At 40.1% G+C, this 21,567-nt stretch overlaps 1 protein-coding gene across 1 annotated transcript in view; it reads left to right on the plus strand.

The window, feature by feature from the left end:
• LOC144030520 (contactin-associated protein-like 5) overlaps nt 1-21,567 on the plus strand; it is a 155,622-nt gene that overhangs the window by 83,620 nt on the left and 50,435 nt on the right. Inside the window, exons 8-10 of the mRNA XM_077536901.1 lie at nt 8,135-8,408; nt 8,572-8,715; nt 11,306-11,459. Coding sequence (XP_077393027.1) covers nt 8,135-8,408; nt 8,572-8,715; nt 11,306-11,459 — 572 coding nt within the window. The remainder of the gene's footprint in view (nt 1-8,134; nt 8,409-8,571; nt 8,716-11,305; nt 11,460-21,567) is intronic.

Consider the following 21,567-nt stretch of genomic DNA (forward strand, 5'->3'; position numbering starts at 1 on the left):
AAAAAAAAAGATGATTATTGACAGAATAGTTGTCCAAATTAAATTTTCAAAACCTTTCATCAGAACGTGTACATGTACTGTATCTGCAAAAACATCTTCTCAGTTCTTACTCCTCCCCATTATTCAACCTTGACTTTTTTTTAATTAATTCATTAAATGATTTTTATTTGATGGTTGGCTTTCAGAGATGAAAGATTTATGAACAAAGCACTTACTTGTTTGTTGCCTGAGGTACTTGAAAACACATTTGTTTATCGATCCACCCAGATGCTTTCACATAAACTCATTATCAAAACATAGATTTGTGATGTCACGGTGAAAGTTTTGCATTTCGAGAATTCTGTGAAGAAAATTGATAGGAGGAATCTGTAAAGCGGCCATCATTTCCAACGCGATGAAGAGATGTGGAGGGTCCGATAATCAGACAGTAACCCCTGCAAACCTTCGCACAGCATCTCGCCTGAGCCAACCCTCGCCCTTTAAAGTGTGATTGGGGCATTAAAAGTCCTTTACTGACAACAAAAGCAGGGAGGCGGAGAGAGAGCAGCTGCCATGATGGGAGCTGTAATGGAATTTCAATGGGACAATCTCCCTGAGGTTGATGGAGGGGAATCTCATTGCGAGTCAAGGAGCTGTGATTGCTCTGCACTGCCCTGCGGGCGCCGATAAGGCCTCGGCCCACTCCACTGCCGCCGGTCGCCCATCCCGGACATGATGCCTGTACTGTGCAGGATTGAACCCCAGTTTAAATTTAACTCATTTGGCTCCGTGGACGATAAATGAAGTCGTTTTTGTCAGTTCTGGAGGGATTTTAGAGTCACTTCGGTCAGGTTTTTCATGTAATTGTCTGGGGTTTTACTGATGTCATTCAGATGACTTTTGTTGGAAGCACTAGTCAGAATATAACCTTGATGCCATTTGTCAAGGAAGTGCATTTTTATAACCTTATGTTGGTTTTTAACACCAAATATTGTTGATAAAATGGGGATAAACTGCCAACAAGCGGCTCTTCACCCGCCACAAAATAAATGAATAAATTAGAGGCGTTAAAATTGTGCATTCATTTTGAGTTAATTTAAAGTTCCTTTAATGCCACTAATTTTTTTAACACCTGATTATTGATTATTGATTATCTGTAAAGCCTGTACTGGGAGAATCTCAGTTGCAACGTAGCAGACACGTCCATGTCAAAATTTAGCAGTAAGAAAGTTATATTTGTGCATATAGTTGTATATTACAATTTTTAAAATGTGCAGAATTTTACAAGTTACTTCATTTTAAAGATTAGATAGCGCTTAATATTAAAAGAAAAATGCACTGAGCTGTCACCGTCTTACAAATGTAATTATGCCATCTAGTGTCAGAAAATGACCTCAACACAAATAAATATCACCTTTTTAATATTAACTCAATTTTATGAATTATTATGAAGTTATTATATCAATGACTAACAGATGCAGCCATATTTCTATTAGTTTAACATTTTTTTCCACTTTTATGTTAAGAGTATGAAATCTTACGGGAAAAAATGTTTGTTGTACATTTTACAGTACATTTAGAACAGGTATCAAATTTGTGATTAATTGTGAGTTAACTATTGAAGTCATGAGATTTTAATCGCCTGAGGCCACTAGCATAAATACAGTAAATGAAAAATCTAAAAAATAAAATAAATAAAAAATATATATATAATGAAAAAATATTAATAGGGTGTCGAACCGATGCTCTTTGTCACCAATTATGTTCATAACCTTAATGGACAGCATGTCTAGGCACAGCCGAGGTGTTAAGGGGGTCGAGTTTGGTGATCTCAGTAATGCAGATGATGTGATTCTGTTGGCTTCAAGATACGATCTCCAACTGTGCGCGAGTGTGAGGCGGTTGGGATGAGAATTAGTAGCCTACCTCCAAATCTGAGGTCATAGTTTTAATTCAGAAAAGTTTGGAGGGCCCTTTCCAGATTGGGGATGAGCTCCTGCAACCAAGTCGAGGAGTTTGAGTATCTTGGGATTTTTTTTTTTTTTTTTTTTTACCATGAGTGAGGGAAGAAGGAGTGGCCGATTGGTGCAGCATCTTTTGTGCTGTGCTCTGTATCAATCTAAAAGGTGAAGCTCTCAATTTGCCAGTAGATCTTTGTTCTCACCTGAGGTGTTGGCCGTGACCGGAAGAACAACATCACCGATACAAGCTGCTTAAATGAGTTTCCACTGTTTCTGCCTGAGACACAGAGTGAGAAGTTTGTGTGGCCTACATGATGATATTTTTTGCCCCCCTATTTGACTTCAAAGTTTTTATGTTCGTACGGCCCCCACTTTTTTTTAGCCGTGTTGTTACCATAGGTCAGGCTCATGACAGCTTTCAGCGAAATGTAATTCTGAAGTGACAGCATGTAGAACAGCAGAAGAAAAACATACCCTGTCACACAATCATGACTTTTTCCAAACCTGCAGTGAGGCGAAAGGTTGGCGACAACAGACAGTTTCAAGAAAAACAGGAGGCAGAATGTTTATTTGTTGAGCACAAGGGCACCCGACATATCTTGAAAGCACAGACAAAGTTGCGGAGCTCAAGAAATCAGACATCATTACTCAACTAGACATGCTGAAGAGTATGCAAAGTAACCTGGAGATGAGAGAGGGGACCAGGTCACCAATCTTATTTACGTTCTGAAGAACCATTAATGTTCTGAACTTTGTGCGAGATAGAGAAGATTGGATTAATTGTTCTATTTTTTGGAACACTTGAACCTTGAACCCCCCTTTTTTTTTTTTTTTTTTTTTTTTTAACAGAATGCTTGATGCAGCCCAGACACACCCTGAAAAGCTGCACAAAGATGCTTGGGAGAGGGAAATCTGGGCTAAACAATTGCCCTTGCAACCCAAGAGGGAGAGGATGGATGGATGGATGGATGGATGGATGGATGGATGGATGGATGGATGGATGGATGGGTGGATGTCAAACTCAATCCCACAAGGGGGCCTAAACTCAAAAGTCCACCTTAGGTCGCGGGCAAAACAAAACATTTATTGAACATACTAAAACTATAAATATGAAACAGCAAACAGTGAAGCGGTTGGGATGAAGATCAGCACCTCCAAATCCGAGACCATGGTCCTCAGTCGGAAAAGGGTGGCGTGTCCTCTCCGGGTCGGGGATGAGATCCTGCCCCAAGTGGAGGAGTTCAAGTATCTTGGTGTCTTGTTCACGAGTGAGGGCAGGATGGAGCGAGAGATCGACAGGCGGATCGGTGCAGCGTCTGCAGTGATGCGGACTCTGTATCGGTCCGTCGTGCTGAAGAAGGAGCTGAGCCAAAAGGCAAAACTCTCGATTTACCAGTGGATCTACGTTCCAACCCTCACCTGTGGTCACGAACTGTGGGTCGTAACTGAAAGAACAAGATCCCGGATACAAACGGCCGAAATGAGTTTCCTCCACAGGGTATCCAGGCTCTCCCTTAGAGATAAGGTGAGAAGCTCGGTCATCCGGGAGGGACTCAGAGTCGACCCGCTGCTCTTCCGCGTTGAGAGGAGCCAGCTGAGGTGGCTCGGGCATCTGGTTCGGATGCCTCCTGGACGCCTCCCTGGGGAGGTGTTCCGGGCATGTCCCACCGGCGGGAGGCCCCGGGGACGACCCAGCACACGCTGGAGAGACTATGTCTCTCGGCTGGCTTGGGAACGCCTTGGGATCCCGCCGGAGGAGCTGGTTGAAGTGGCTGGGGAGAGGGAAGTCTGGGTTTCCCTCCTAAAGCTGCTGCCCCCGCGACCCGACCTCGGATAAGCGGAAGAAGATGGATGGATGGATGGATGGATGGATGGATGAAACAGCATACTAAACATTATTCAAAAGAATTGCCCTGTATACAATTACCTCACAATTATACAAATTCAAAATATGAACATGTTGCAGAAAAAAAGTAAATGCAGAGGAAATGAAAATAGTGCTTTTCAATCAAAGGTTAAATAATTATAAATCAAAACGTTTCTGTGCTCTTCTGCCATTCTATCAGCACTGGACATTTGGCATCTTTACTTTGATTCTCAAGCTGGACTGCAGGTGTTCATTAATGAGGCAACTCCTATGTGATGTTTTATTAATATTCATGACAAAAACAGCTGCTAACAGATAATATGCACCATTGGTAAATGTTTAGATGCTACATCACCAACAAGTCTTAGTGCGAGAGACCAGAATGAGAAGTGCGGGAGCTGGTGTTGGTCGCAAATTGGTGTATGGGAGTTAAAGGATAATAAAAAGTTGAGATGTCACCACAATGCATGCTGCTGTTCCTGGTTTGCTTGCGGAAGAAACAAACCTAAAATGTGCCACAAAATATACCTGTACTGCATTATAGAATGTGTTGTCTGTGTGCCATTGTCTTCACATCGCACAATTTAGAAATATATTTTTGGTTTGTTAATGGACACCCAGCATGCATTGCTGTAGTTGTAATTATCACCTTCTGGCTGTTATCAGTGCCTGTTGATAATTAAAAAGTATGTGTTACAGAAAACTGCAAATTGAAGATCCTGACTTTATTTGTTTAAGCATGCTGGGTGGTCTTATTCCAAACTATTTATTGCATTTTTACGCGGGCATTATTGCCCACAAACCGGAAGTTTGACATGTTATGAATCCTATTTTGACAAAGATGTGTGGGAACTGTTTAAATTTGGGATTCCAAAAGTATAACATGGCTCATTAAGAATTATATTATTGTTGAGGATCATTTGAACTCTGTTGCTAGTGAAAAACAGCAGCACCTACAGAGATACCTAAATGTTCCTCTCAGATTAAGTATTTTATATTACTCCAAAAATGCGTTATACAAATCCCTCCCCAAATTGACACATCCATATTTTCCTTTCCAAAAAAAACAGAAGTGTAATTTTCTCTCTTCAATGACGCTATTGTTCATACACGGTCATTAAAGTGTGTTGTGATGAGTCCATTAACCACAACAGCACCAGGCAAAGGAAAAGTCTCTCAGATGAATTAAAGTGTGGAGACTTACCTCGTGCTGCAAACGACTTCCTTGCACAGTATTACAGACGATCTAACATTATGTGGAGACGGCTTCGTTAATGACAATTACCGTTTCAGCACACTGACGTTGTTGGTCCACAGTGTTGTGTGTGTCTATGTTTATGCTCCGGGGAACTACGCAACTTTTATGTCTCTCCCAGTTGACTCGTTTCTCTGCACAATATCAAAAAATGTGTTGTGTTTTACAAATAAAGGCTTTTCCCTACTAGACGCCTCACCCAATGTGCAGTTAAAGAAAGGCAATTCCCCAGCCATGATTTAATGATAACTAGAATATCATGCTCAACAAAAAAATCACGGTGCGTCATATTTGTGGTTTGTTTGTCAATTTGTTTATTAATTAGTAGACAACTTTCTGGTTCATTAACACCGAGCGCTGTTATGATTCAGATAGGAGGTTGGCTGCACCCTCCAATGCCATTGTGATGATAAACACAAATTCTTCCATCTGCATCTTTATCCAAAGCCTCACCAAAATATAAATATTATAACGTGTTGTGGAAATTGTTTTCTTATTTTTGGGTACAGTGTTCCCTCGTTTTCCGCTGGGGTTAGGTTCCAAAAAATACCCGCAATAAATGAAATCCGCGAAGTAGTTAGCTTTATGTTTTACAACTCTTATAAATGTTTTAAGGCTCTAAAATCCCCCACTGCACAATTTATACACTTTTCTCATTGAGGCATTTACATGTTCTCACATTTCTCTCTTGTTCAAACATTGACAATGTTCAAACCTTCATAAATTTTATAAAATGGGTATATTACTGTAAAAAAATATGCAAAATTGCACTTTAAAAAAATCCGCGATACAGCGAGACCGCGAAAAGTCAACCGCGTTATAGCGAGGGAAGACTGTAATCCGAACTAAAAGTGCCCAACTATGATATAATTTCAGAGTTCAAAGCAAACATGGTGCATCGGCATTAGCTGTTGTGCTGTAGGCAAATGGATAAGCTACCAACAGAACTGAAGTTAGTCCTAAGTATAAATGCTTTTAAATCCAGATTTAAAACTATGCTTTTCCGCCATACCCATGATTAGGTTTTTTTGAGCAGTTCTATAATCATTTTTTTCAAAATCATGTTATTATGCTGTGTGTTCATCTATGAAAGTTAGTAAACTGTTTTTATTTAAACTGCTTTTTTTTATTTCTTTGTTCTACTATATCAACACAGCCGTTTATTTAAACATAGCTAATGGTTGCAGAAGACTCAACCTTTGCTGTTTTCAGACTCTTAAGTTTATTTGTTTTGTTTATGTTCTGTTCTGTTAGCCCCATAAGGTTTTCAGTTTCACGTCGGTCAAGGCCCCTCCTCACGCTGACATTATTTGTTAGATATTTTTCCACCCCACCTTGGAGGATATTGATTTTTATCTCCAATTAGCACCTCCTGGGAATGGCGGAGGTGTTGTAGATGTGAGAGGCTGGCCTGGACAGACCCTCTTCTCAAACCAGCTGGAGGTGTGAAAGCTTTAAAAAGATGGTGTTACAAAGACGAGATCAGAGTTGAATTAGCAATACCAATTAACTCAGCCTGAGCGAAAAGATTAGAGAACAAGAGCTGTGTCAAATGTCTGCCTTTAGAAAGATAATAAGGCTAAGTCTTGATGGACAATTAAAACGAATTGTTCATAGACTTCTTTAATTTGATTTTACTGTATTATCTAACACTGCAGAACCTTGGGAAATGAGTTAGTAGGTGTAGATCGGACCCTTTCATCTATGTTTGGTAGCTATTAAACAATATGTATTGGCACATTTCCTGGAGGGAAAAACACCACTTTAAGAAGCTAACTAAAATTGAAATTAACAGTTTTTGCCTTGTTTTATTAAAAACAAACAGACATTTCAAGCTAATTTCTAAACTTTAATTATATTGCGGACTAAAACATAAAGGAGCATTGTGGAGTTTAAAAATGTTAAAGTTAAAGATTTTTCCACATCATACATGCTCTACCCAATGCCCAGATGAGTTCAAAGAGCCATGACTCTTTAACTGTAACTGTCAGCTTGTATCTTCCCTTGGCTGCAGTTGCTTTCTGCAAATAGAGGGCAGTCACGAGTAAAAAACTGACATGTTCCACAATGCACTTTTAACTAAAAAAAATGTTATATACAATGATTTTACATGACTTTTTAATCGGTTTCCATGATGTTCATTTCTGTTTCAGGTTAAATAGTAACATCCTTTTTGGGTACATTATTTTGAAACAAGTCGGTGGCTCATTTTACGAAGAAAAAAAAATGCAAATGTTACATTTTCTTGAACAAATCATGTTAACTTTCTTTTTGTGTTGACCTTGCCCAACATTTATTTAATTTGAATGTTCAACAAATCAAACCGTATATATCAGCTACAGCAGAAGGGAACTAAAAAAAATGTAATTATTAAAATGATGTATATAATCTGAATGGTCTGTCATTTTGTAAAGAGATTTGTTCCGATACGATATGGATGATGAGCCTGACTGACTGGCTGCTGCTTCTATCCCTATTCACATAGCAGTGAACAGAATGAAAATAGGAATATTCCACACACACAAAAAAAAGCCTTAGATTTATGATATTTTAAAGGTGTCATGATTTTGCATCAACTTCATGCGATGAAATGACTGGAATTGAATTATTTCAATCCGGGTGAGAGTGTATCCAACTGAATTCACAAAAGGGAATAATAATATTCGACCAAATGTCTTAGATTTATGATGTTTTAAAGGTGTCATGATTTTGCATCAAAGGCGTACAACTCTCTGCTGATGCACTCCAACGGTTGGAGTTTAATTATTTGGTGAGTGAGAGAAATCCAACTGACTTCCCAAATGGGAATAAGACTATTCCACAAAAAGTCTCAGATTTATGATGTTTTAAATATGTCAGGCGTTGTATCAAAGCCTTACGAGCTGATTCATTGAAACAGTTGGAGTTTAATTATTTTGGTCTGGGTGAGAGAAAGGTTTCACGGGCGGTTCTTTAGCCATATGTTCCGTGCCCGAGCATGTCAACTTGATTTCCATACAAATAGAATTCAATCTCACATGAGACACGCTGTCCTAAAAAGAGGTGTAAATTGGAGCCTGTGTCACACTGTAGGGCAACGTGACCTTCTCGTGCTCGCAGCCCCAGCTGGCGGCTTGTACCTTCCTGAGCGCCAACAGCAGCTTCCTGACACTTCCGTCAGCAGCGGCGGGGGCGTCTGCCACCGGGGGCTTCTCCGCCCGCTTCCACTTCCGCACGTGGAACGCCGAGGGGCTGTTGCTGTCTGCGCCACTTGGCCCAAGGCCCCAGAGAGCACAGCTACACATCCACAACGGCCGGCTGCAGCTGACCCTGCACGCCTCCGGGCGCAAGTCGGAGGTCTCTCCAGGTGAGCTGAAAGGTGACACGCAAACAGAATTTAATCAGCTTGTAAAAGAGTGCCGTGAAAACAACATCAATTGCCGTATACTCGTTCCCGCCTTGAGCGGCGCGGAGAGCGGAAAGACAGAACAAATAACTCTTTGGCTGCCATCTCATTGGTTCTCTTGCAGATTACACAGTCAATGATGGATTGTGGCATTCCGTGAGTCTGGAGACGAGCAATTTCCTCATCCGTCTGACGGTGGATAGCGAGCCTTCGTCTGAGATCGAACTGTCGGCGGCGCTGGAATCGAGAGGCAACTTTTACTTTGGAGGTTGGTGTGTATGAGTCTCTTCAAAATGTGTGTAAACAATAGGCTACAAGGTTATGGTGACTACATTTTCAAAATTTAAAAAATGGGACACTACAATTTAAAAATTAAATATACAATCATGTCACCAAATTTAATCCTCAATCATCGTCAACAGGTTAGAGGGTGGGGGGGTATCATGATATCGTGATGGCGTGATATTAAAACTGCCACAATATCGTCGTCGTCATGTTCATATATTTAAATGCAACACATATGTTAAAAAAGTCAGGTTGATTTCCATTTGTGCAATTCTAGCGCCTTCTCGTGGCTATTTTATTAGTGCAATTTAATTTTCATAAGGGATGTTTTGGCCCATCTATATTTAAAATCTACACTAATTGTCAGATGAACCATAATATGCCTGTGAAGCAAGTCAATTTGTGGAGGAACTCAATGTGTGCATGCATTCACAACATAACGTAATAATAATAATAATAATAATAATAACAATAATAATAACAACATAACATTGTCGTTATGTACATAAGCACAATATTGTGCTTTCTTTTAGTATGAGCTCATTTTTCTACAATATTGTGACTTTTTTTAAATATCACCAACCTCCCCATAATATCGTGATAATGATCGTATCGTGAGCTTCATATCGTGATATCGTATCATGACGTTTGGCTATCGTTACATCCCTAGTTGACAGTTCACCAGTGCTAAACAAGTCAATGTGACTCACCATCATCCAACTTTTTTTCGCGACGGCTATTGGAAGCTGGCTGTGCCGTTTACCTTGCGCCGGCCAGTCAGCCATGTATTGTAATATTAGAAATATAGCCTACCGCAAGAAAGTGCAACTTGTGTTGTCTGACCGAGGAGTGGCGACCGTAGTGTATCATATTTTTAGATACGAAAGCAGGAAGTGTTTATGTAATGTTACTATGCTACCGTTTAGATGCGGATGTGAATGACAACATAAACGTGAATTTGGAAATAAATAGGAAGAAATTTAACAATGAAATTCTCTTTTAATGGGTTTATGGTATGAATCGCTATGACAACTGTGTGACTGATATACACATGACAAAAAAAAAAAAAAATGACGCCGGGTTGTGACCTGCCAAGTATTGGGACAAAACAATGAGGTTGGCGACCAGGGCTGGACTGGCCATCTGGCATACAGGGCAGATGCCCGGTGGGCCGGCCTCTTTGGGGGCCGATTATTTCATGGTTATTTTCCTACATTTACCACAGCAGACTGGCCCACAATTTAAAAGGGCCAATCCATTAATCCATTTCGAATATAGATAGAAAAGTGAAACATCATCAATAAACATCAGTGGCAAAACTACATATTAGGCAAGAGTGGCTGGGCCGGGCCGGTGGGCCGAAGTCAAAATGCCAGGGCTGATTTTTTTGTGCCAGTCCAGCCCTGTTGGCGATCTGTCGATCTCCTGCTCCATCCTGCCTTCACTCGTGAACAAGACCCCAAGGTACTTGAACTCCTCCACTTGAGGCAGGATTTCATCCCCGACCCGGAGAGGGCACGCCACCCTTTTCCGACTGAGGACCATGGTCTCGGATTTGAGGTGCTGATCCTCATCCCAACCGCTTCACACTTGGCTGCAAACCGAGACCGCTGGACCCGTCCGCCTAGGCGGGCAATGGGAGGCCGTGCCCGCCCTAGAGGCCTTGCTAAACATCTATTCTTCCTACCAGTCACGTAAACTTGTGCCTTCTGTCTCGAGTGAAGAGCAGCAAGCCAGCCTAACTACATACCTCCTTTCAAGTTTGGCTTTGATTGACAGCTAATGCTAGTCAATGACAATCGGGATCGGGAAGGGTGGGGAAGAGGCACGCTCTGGAGATGCATATCAGACAAATCTATCATATAGACTGGTTGAGCAAACTCCCATACACCGTCGAGGATCCTGACGAGGGTCTAGAGCTGGTCCACTGTTCCACGCCGGGACGGAAACCACAGAGCTCCTCTTGAATCCGAGATTCGATCTCCAGACGGACCCTCTTCTCCAGCAGCCCTGAATAAAACTTACCAGGGAGGCTGAGAAGTGTGATCCCTCTTTTGTTGGAACACACCCTCCGAGGAAACCATCTTGATCACACAAAAATAGTGCCATGAATATGCATTTACAAAGCATTGTCACCTACTGATCTAATGGTTTTATAATGAAAAGAGTGTTTGCACCATTAATCCCAGGTACGGAAAAATGAATTGTCCAGTCCCTCAATGATCATCTTAATTAAAGTGTTTCAATTTCCACCACATCTATTTTCTAATCAACTTACCTGTTAAAATGTAAATTATAGCTTCCCTTCCAAGCAATTTACCTTGTATAATATATTATTTTCATCTGACGTGTAATACATTCAAACTAACATGGTAGAGGCAAATACCATTCAAGCCAATTACCGTGTTCCTCAATCACTTTGTCAAATGGCGTGGAGTTTTTTTTGTTTTTGTTTTTTTTTTACTTCTAGTAAGACTACATCTTCTGCCACCCAGAAGTACATGTGACCTCCTGGTCACATGATGAAAATGAAACTAAAACTGAAAAACATACATGGTGTCATTAACTTCCAGGCTGTCCAGCTGCTGACTGTCCGTCGCCGGCCTTCCAGGGCTGCATGCAGCTCATCTCCATCAACAGCCAGCCGGTGAACCTCAGCCTCGTGCAGCAAGGCATGCTGGGAAACTTTAACCAGCTTCACTTTGACACGTGCGCCATCACTGACAGGTAGACGCTAGTTTTGTGTTGTTGTTGTTGTTGTTTTTTTTCTTTTTTTTTTAAATAATGGCCTACACTCTCATTTGTGCCAAGTATATTGTTCACTTAACTTATGTCCACTGAGCAAATTAACACCTCATCACCTTCTTTTCCACACTGGAAAGTGAAAACAGGTCTTTAGTGTAATTACTGATTGTTCACACATGGCTAAGCCCATTTCCACTCGGATCAAAACAGCTGCACCGACTGAGGCACCTATACTGTCCTTCAGATGAACAACATGTTACCACATGTTGCAGATAAATCTAATGCACAGTATTACGGATCATCTGACTTTATGTAAAGGCGGCCTTTTAAACGATAATTACCAGAGCATTAGACTCTGATGTGTGGTTTTGCGACAATGTTATGTGCATCCGTGTTCATATCCTGGGGAGTACTGTTTCTATGCTTACAACCCATTAATTTTGTTTTTTTAACTCTGGTTATACTGTATAGATATTCCAAGTCAGAGTCTTATCTGTTGAATATAATGAAAACGGGAGTGTTTTTCTCTGTGGATGAGCTCATTTGATGTTTGTGCCTATCTTTCCTTCATTTTATGGCTTTCTTCAGGCCTGTAATTGTCTAAAATATTGTTACTGCTAGGGGTTATGATGCTAAATGTTGCTTTGGCATGCACCTGACAACCTGTGAATATCAGTGGCTTGCTGTACATTTGGTACTTGATCCTTCTGTGAGGATTTTCCTGACTTAATCCATCTGCACTATCACGTCGCAATTATAAAAAAAACATCAATACCATACAGAAACGCAATATAGCTGCATGCAACCATGTCCCACACGTTATCAAGAGCAGTTCAGAATCAACATTTTTTTCTAATACTATAACATTAATAAAAATAAATAAATAAAATACATCATAGTCAACAGGAATACTGATTATTGTGTGCAGATGGCTGCAGAGGTATTCTTTAAGTTAAAGTTAGACAGCCACTTTTGCAATGACCAACCAATCGGAGTACAGAAAAATGGCCCTGTGAGGATGAATTTGAAATGTCATTGGTTAAAGCAACCGTCCCGTGGTGAATACAGTTTAAATTACATCAGTCAGCACTACAGTTTCTAAGAGGGCCTGGCCTGATAAGACTGCCATGACAGCACATGCTGTAGAAGCCGAAATCGGATTAGACCAAAAATCTAACATCCACATACAAGTTCTGGAAAGCAGTGCAACCAAGAGAAACGCTCGGAATAGACTGTTGGGAATAATGATGACAGTTGTATGGAAGAAATCATCGCTTTTTGGCGGAATCCTCACATCTCCAGGACCACTTTTCAGGAAATCAAAAAGCGACGTTTCTTGAGTTTCCCAACACCACATTACAAACTATTGTGCACCAACATCAACACAACACCCCCCCAAAATCATGTTCAGCCGGTAATTTAATTCAATGGAAACGTGCACATTTAATTTCACTGTCATTGATTAGACGGTATAGACATATGTGTCACTGCTGCTAGCAGTGCCCATCAAACACGAAGCGGTGTCGGCATCATGGGGGCATGCTGCACCCACCCTACTGGCCCCAATCACTGACTGCAGTGCAGCCTTTTCGTGCCAAACATCTTTTTTTTTCTTTTTTTTAAATCCATGAGTAAATCTTTAAGTCACTAAAAGTAAAAAGATAAAAGTAATAAGAAATACATATACCAGTAGTCACATCAATTCTTGTTAAAATACTCTAATGTATACTAGGGATGTAACGATATCCAAACATCACAATACGATATTATCACGATATGAAGGTTGCGATACGATAATTATCACGATGTTTCGGGGAGGTTGGCGACACAAATAAGGTCACAATATTGTAAAAAAAAAAAGAAAGAAAAAGAAAAAAAAAGAAAAAAGAAAAAGCTCATTCAAAAAATAACAATACTGTGTTTTTGTACATTACAGCAATTAAAAATATAAATGTTATATTGTACAAAACATATATATAAATATATATATATTGTGGCACTTACTTGCTAATGCAAGCACACATTAAGTTCCTCCACATATTGACTCTGTTCACAAGCATATTACGTTCCCATTCATCTGACCATGAGAGAGGATTTTAAAACATAGAAGGGTCAAAAGATGCCTTGTGAAAATTAAACTGCACTAGAAAACTAGCCACCAGAGGGTGCTAGAACTGCACAAATAGAAATCAACCCGACCTTTTTTTTTTTTTTACAGATGTGCTGCTTTTAATAACGTGACATGACGGCAACGATATATTGTGGCAGTTTTAATATCGCGATATCACGATATTGCCATTATCGTTACATCCCTAATGTATAGGACACCATGTATACGACAACTTGGCTTAAAATTTGGTGCTTCCACTGCAATGTCCACTTTTTATATATATAATATAATTAATATTTATATTAAGTGCTTTCAGACCACAAGCTCACAGCTCTCTACAAAATAAAAGTGCATGGTTTGGTACAAAGAGCCAGCTGAATTGTATCTTTCTCGATATGCGTACTGTGACTTTCAATCTTGAGGGGACAAAATGCTGCAAGGCTACTGGAGATTGAGGAATAATGCGGAGTTTGTCCAATAGAATTGCCTTTTTTTTTTCTTTTTTTTTTTTGCTTCCAAGATATTCTCAAACTTTATATTGTTATTATTATTAACATGTAAAAATAACAGACCAAGTAAGGACTGACCAGTATGATTAAATTGATCAAACTTGGACAGTGAAGAAATATTAGAATTACGGTTGTACTGTAAATGTGGGTCAGTGCTTGTCATAGTGGTGAGTACAGACAAATGCTCATGGTGTGAAAATAACTGTGGATTTAAACAAATGGCAAACACGATGCAAGATGGCAGCAAAAGTGTACAGAGTGCAGTGTGGAAGTCGACTGGCGAAACACTCCCCGATGGCGGCGGCAAACGCACTGACAGGAACATCCAATTAAGTGGCAACAAAAAAGTGGGTGACAGTCTTCCCTGGCAGAGGTCTATGCTAACGAGCTTGCTACTCGCCGCCCGGCGTGCGGTGCGCCATCCCTCATTAGCTCGCTCAGCTGCAGGGCTGCTGAAACAGGTGCGACGATCAGACCACCTTTGCGAAGGTCCGGATGTGGCTGGAAATATTCGTAAAGCTGCTGTTTTTTTCTCCTCGTTAACTCCCCGGGGAATGCCGCCGCTTTCTAGCTTCTTCCCTTTGGACACGGTGACTACCGATAGATATAAATGTACACATACTTTTTTTTTTTTTTTTTTTTTTTACATCCTTTTTTTCTCTCGGCAGTACCTTTTGATTTACTGAGAAATTTGAATACAAGGTTTCAAGATAATGACCCCATTAAAACTGAATAATGTTATTGTTTTATATATAGTTGGGTTCAGAATGATTTCAGTGTGCTTGGATGAACAGAAAATAATTTATTAATCGCCAAGAAAGACACAAGAAAAGGTATTTACGCAAGGATTGCTGACATTTTAACAGCCATTGCACACCATATGGATCAAAACTATAATTACTCTGGATGAGGAGGTGTGTTGATTTTCACATTCTAACTTAATGTCAAGTGCTAACTTTTACCAGTATTACACTTAATCAACTGTTTAATCCGGATATGACATTTTATTCTATTGTTAGCACCACTGTTTCATTCGTTACTTCAATTTTACTTGAAAAGATTTCTTGAGGCCGGCTGGAATCTTCATAGAATATTTGAGTACATTAATGTGTCTTCTTAACTGTACATCTTAACCTAGCGCTTCAAAAAGATAATGGCTTTAAATCCAATTGATTTGTAGCTTTTACTTCCATACACGTAATTGCATTGGGAATACTGCGCTTGATAGTCCAAATCAAAACATCGAGAAAGATCAGACGATCAACAAACTTGTAATTGAAGCCACAGTCCACTGTGAAGACAGTAAAGGTCGTGCAAACATGGTGGGATGGTATTGTAATATTTCTCATGTTGGTCGTGTTTGAAAGTACCATATAAATAAAGATGACTGAACTGACTATTTATGGCACACTCAGGTTCAGTTTGAATACATTGGAATACTTGACAAGGTTACCTTATGCTGAAGAGGAAAAATTCCCCCTGAAACGGGTCTTCCAACGAGATTGTGACACAGATTCACAATTTTGTAATTCATCCACCTTAATTATTAAAAAGTATTGTTATCAGCTAACGTTGCTCTCGCAAGATGAATTCTCGCGGTATTTGTGAGTTCACAAACTCTAGAGAATACATCTTGTACCGCTCCCGCTGATAACTGCTGTGTGGTTCGGACCAATCACAGAGCGACATTGTGTTTGGGGGCGGGATATGCAACTTTGACGAAACCAGGAAGCCAGCGCTGACGCCCGAGCAAACAAACAAATCTAACATGGACGAATGGACGCTACAATTAATTCTGTTCTCGCAGAATTACTCACCGTTTCCTTGTTGAATGTTGAACAGCGAGAGGCGCTTCGTGGATTTCTAGCTAGTAAGATGTTCGTGCTTTTCCCCGATTCGACAAGAACGAACAGGAAATTTTCACCCGTGGCCATGATTGGTTAAAACAAATGTGTAGAATGTCACATTGTCCAATCAGCTTTAATTATTGTACAAAATGTCCCGCCTTTTCCCGTCCATATTAGTGCGGAGCGGTACCAGATACATCTGGCCATTGCCAGGTTAGTTATCAGCGATACTGTACCCAATAATTCAAATTCAATACAGAACTTGAGATGACACAATAAATGCGGTTTCTGAGGTCAATACAAAAAAAAATTAAGCAAAATAAAAATTAGTTTAATGATTTCAGGAAAACAAAAATCCAGCATTCAACGTTTTTTCAGAAAATCAGTTTGTAAAGAAATGCATGGGAAAGTATTATGACAGCCTTTTTCTTAATTTTCTTATAATAAATGTCATATTGTGGTATTTTTTTTTTCCTCGTGATGATTTGGATTAGAGTGTGCAGTGTTCCCAGTGAAGGTATGGAGCTCAGGTTTTTCACCTCACCGGTAACTGACTTTTTTTTTTTAATCAGTCTGCTATTATTTCAAACACCGCTGTAGGTGGGAGATGCATGTAATATTTTAGCCGACTAGGCTGCCGCCCTCCACAACAATAAATGTGTACTTTTTAACGATTGAAAAGTGAGGGGAATAATCAGATTTAATAACGGCAAGCGTACACTTTATGGCTTTTAAGGCTGTTGCAATGTTTATGGGCCATTATGCAGCAAGAAAGCGAGGGCCAAAAGCAGCACTTAACATAGATAACTATTATGTAGTCCTCCATTAAGGCGTATTTTTAGCTACAGTTGAGGCCACCTGTGGTGTCGGACTGCACTGCAGGTGTTCCTAATATTTTGGTAACCTTATTCAGTTGCACAAGAGGGTCAAAACATTAGAAACAACTATCAGCGGGATGTGTTGCAGTTCTACCAAGCTATAATGGAGGTAATGTGTCTTCCAGGAGATAAAACACATAGCATTAATCAAGCCTGGCTGCTAATGTAATGCTAATATTTCCGCTGCGGATAAGATATCCTTTGTTAATCATGTATGGGAATTTAATGAAAAACAATGTGGCTCCTCTGGGGATTGAAGCCAGGATCTTTTGTGTGTATAGCAGATGGGACTACTGCTACTCTATGGATCCTACACACATACTGTGTAATACCCATCTTTGGAAAATATTATGAGCAGTGACTGGTGTGGAGTTTGCAGGTTCTCCCCGACCATACCAAGTACTCCGATTTCCTCTCAGATTCCAAAAATTTGAATGGTAGGTTAATTGAAGGCTCTAAATTGACCTTTAGGTGTGAACGTGAATTGCCGTTTGACACATAAAACTCGCCATTTGTTTCCCTATAGCCCTCACGACCGACTTGAGAGCAGTCCGCGGTCTACCAGTTGCGATAACAATATGGTGCATTCCCTCTCCTATTTGTCCCACAATGAAATCCTGACATTTTCATGCATTTACGAAAAAGAAAACAGACACCCAGACAGGGTGTTAAAAATAAAATAAAAAATGTGGGCGTGTCCTGGCAAAAGCACTTTTGGTTACTCTGTGACTTAACAGCGACAGTGAAAGACAGATGAATGAGTGAACGGGCATCATTTTTCTTTTTCAACTGAGGCCTAATTCCATTTCATTTCATCAGCTACGCTTCCTGATATGAATAACAGCAATTGGGCCTCATTCACTGCCAGCCATTATAGAAAATTTCAAAATTTTCAATACAGACACGTTATTATGTTCAATAATTATATATAAACCAAATCTACCAAATGACAGAATAGACTTCCTCCATTCTGCCTTGCCCCATTCTTTTACAATTGACAGTAGAAAAATGTAGGTTGCACTAATGCAGTATAAATTGTACTGTATATAAAATGCGCCCTTGATGTCATCTACTGGTGGTTGTACATCAGTAGTTTCCAAGTTTGACATTTACAGTGGCGCATCATCAGAAAAAATATAATTAACAAGTATACTTGTCAAAGGCAGTAAATGAGTTTTAATTAGCATCAAGGTGTTAGCTTTGGGCTAACGTTGGACCCGTTCGCTACTACTACGAGCTTCACTGCTAATGAATGAGCAGTAACACTAGGGTGGTCATTTCCGCAAGGTCATGTTTGTGTAACTAAATTGTAAAATGTATCAATAAAAAGTCAAACTTGTTTTTGACAGTTTATTTCGTTTACAGTACCATGTTTTTAAATCACTAAGCAGTGACATGCTTCTGTAAAAGTTCAACGTCCCACAAAACTTATTTTGAAAAGCAAATAACAAGGAAAAAATGTCTTAAATGACGCACCTGCTGCTCGCCTCTTGCTTTTATGCTTCTCCGTCTCTGTGTGACGTTCTATGGCTGCTTTGCCCTGACTTCTCACGTCCATCACATCGGCAAAGCGTACAGAAATTGTTAAACGAGTCTCAACTGCTTTTAGCCAGGAAATTGTGCTCTTTCGTCCACTCAATATTAAAAGATGTCCGGCGTTTTGGCATTTTTGCTAGCGCTGCCTCTTTTTTTTTCACCCTTTTTTTTCTTGATTGCGCTGCTTGGAGCTTTGTTTACCTTGATTGAACCAATGATATACGAGATTTTTAACTGAAGCCACTCCCGGCCACAAACGTAGGGTGGGTCTGATGTAGGGTCACATAAATTCAAGTGCGGCTCATTTTCTTTACAAAGGAGGACATACTGAAAATTAGGACTGTCCTGCCTAAATCCAGACATCTGGCTGCCCTAAGTAACGTCACTGGAGCGCCCGGGCGTAACGCTGCCTGATATGAATAACAAAGATCAGGGTTAGCTTCAAGACTTTAGCTTTAAGCTAACGTTGGACTCGTCACTCATCCACTGCGAACTTTGATGGTCATGAATAAGCAGTGACACAGATTACATTATTGGACATCAGGCGTAATGAGGCTGTGATTTGAATATCAAAATACAGACAGTCCATAACACTTGGCAGCTTTGAAGATGGTAAAGCTCACTTCTCACTTGTGTCACTACATTTCAATTTGAGCTAGCTGTCAGTATAACACCATCGGACTCTGTAACTTATAAGGTCAGTGAAATTACGAGTCATGTTTTGCATGAGTTTTCTACATTAAACACTACTGTGTCCTTGGCTTTTGTGGACTGTGAGTATCATGACTCGGTTCATGCAGGGGTAAAGTTTGGGTCTTGACTCATGACTGGGTCACGCCAGGGTTAAGTTTGGGTCATGACCGAGAGGTCAAGTGTCTGTGTTGTTCTGATGTAACAAGGGTCTGTTTTGAATTGATGTAACCGGCATCTTGATTCAACTGGTTTTAGGCTATATGATGCCATGTGATGTCAGGAACGATGTGATGGCAAGAATCCTTAATCTCTTTACTGGGTAAACAGCCAATCAGATAATTCCAGGTCAGTACTGTTACCCACATGTCTAGCCACAACCAATGAGATCGATTTACGGCCTATTTAAGCCAAACTGAGAAGTGTGTGTTTGTCGGATTATTACCTTCTCTTCCCCGGTGCATCTCCGCAGCCCAAGGGGGCTTGGCGTCTCGATGCATTCTCGTTGTTTTTTGTTTTGTCGAGTTGTGTGAATAAAGAGTTAAAATCTTATTTGTGTCTGGGCTTTGGAATCCAACCTCCAGCACATGACAGTGAGACTACTTCAATTAAACAATAACATTGTAATTGTTACTCTTCCCCTTGCCATTACCTAATCATGGTGTGTGCCAATATCCTAGAAGCTAGAAGGCCATGAGGTAATGTTGTTCTCCCTTCCCGTGGGCTTACCACCTGTGGAAGGGCCCAAGGAGGTCATGTGCATAGAAGACCGGGTGGCGGGCGAAGGCATGGGGACATTGGCGGTCCGGCTCTAGGGATGTGGGATGTCACCTCTCTGGCTGGGAAGAAGAATGAGGTGGTGTATGAGGTCGAGAAGTTCTGACTAGATACAGTCGCAGCTTGGTACTAGTCCTCTTGAGAGAGGTTGAACTGTATGTCACATTAGACTTGTCCTCAATGTGAGGCACCAAGCTGGTATCAACATACTCATTGCCCCCAGCGCCGTGTCTGTAGGATGGGATTCACCCAAGTGGACAACTATATAGCCTTCCTTGTGCTGTTCACCAAGGCATTGACAGTGAGATTTAGAAGGATGTGAATGGGATTTGTGTTGTCTGTGAGATTTGTCGTGTTTTTTCTATTATTAAAACAGGCGGTCAGAGGGAGTGATGTCATTCTGGTATGTTTTACTCAGTCCACTATACAGATGTTGTTGGCTTCATTGTGACTAACAATGCATGCTGGGTATTTCAGGGAACAGCAGACTCAATCCATCTGTGTCTCCCAAGACAACGACAGGAATAGCTCGTAATTAAGCCACAATTGGATAGCTGTGTCGTTTCTGACGCCTCACTCGGTGGGAAAGTGTTTGAAATTACAGATGTACGCTTTAAAAACGAGAGATGATGTCAATCAAGGGGATGTATGACTTACTCAGTGTGGTGAAATCCAATAAGCGGCTGTTGTAGTGGTGTCAAGGTGAGGGGAATTATTTTAACAAGTCTCAGCCTTTTACCAAAACTGGACAAGGACACTGTGTGAATTATTGTGCTTTTTTTTTTTTTTTGGCTGTGCTCCAAAGGGGAGAATAAAGAATGATAGTCAAAAGGGATCCTGCGGATATGGTGCCAGAGCCAGTGTGAGTAAACAAACAGTGAAGTTTATGCTCTGGAGAACAAAGGAACTGAACAATATTTATTACTTACTGGTAATTATTATGATAACAATAATAAGAATTCCAAAAGAAATGTGTAAATGAACCTGTGACATTAAAAAAAAAAAAAAAAAAAAAAAAAAAAATACTCAGAAACTGCTTTGGTCTGTTGAACTTTTGTTTTTTCTCATATACGTTGATGTGCTGAATTTTATTAAGATACTTTGAATGGTTACATGCTAACAGTTTGTATGTTGGCATTCCGCAAGTGGTATTTTATGTCATGCCCATTAGTCAGTAGAGGAGCACTAACACTGATAACAATCAAAAGTCAGAAGTTGAATAATTGTGGGAATGCTGAAGCATTCCCACATATGTTATTGTGATTTTTATTCTCCACATTTTTTTGCTACCTAACAACTCCCACATAATACTTCCAATTTATATTGTTCAAATTTCAACTAGCTTAAAAAATTCATGCCTCTCGGGGTATATATCGTCTGATTCCACATTACTTACAGTATTTGCACAATTTAACATTTAATATAAACTTTTCCCCATTTATTTTCAATGGGACAGACATTGAACATTTTCTAAGTATCACTTTCCACGCCCACTTCCATATATATTGCTTATCATCATTACCAGGTGTCAGTTACTGCTTGGTGGCACAGTTGGTAAAGAGCATTGTCCAGTAACCAGGAGGTTATAATTTCACAATTTATCGCTCAATGTGCTTTCAGCATTCCAACACAATTTCTCCAGAAATTGCACTTAGTCTAGTATAAAATGATGTGGCTTAAAGGCATATTCTGGGTTGTATGACAATGGATAATATGTTTAAATCATGTGAACAAGACACATTT

Source organism: Festucalex cinctus, chromosome 11, assembly GCF_051991245.1.
Source record: "Festucalex cinctus isolate MCC-2025b chromosome 11, RoL_Fcin_1.0, whole genome shotgun sequence".
Classification (NCBI taxonomy): Eukaryota; Metazoa; Chordata; class Actinopteri; order Syngnathiformes; family Syngnathidae; genus Festucalex; species Festucalex cinctus.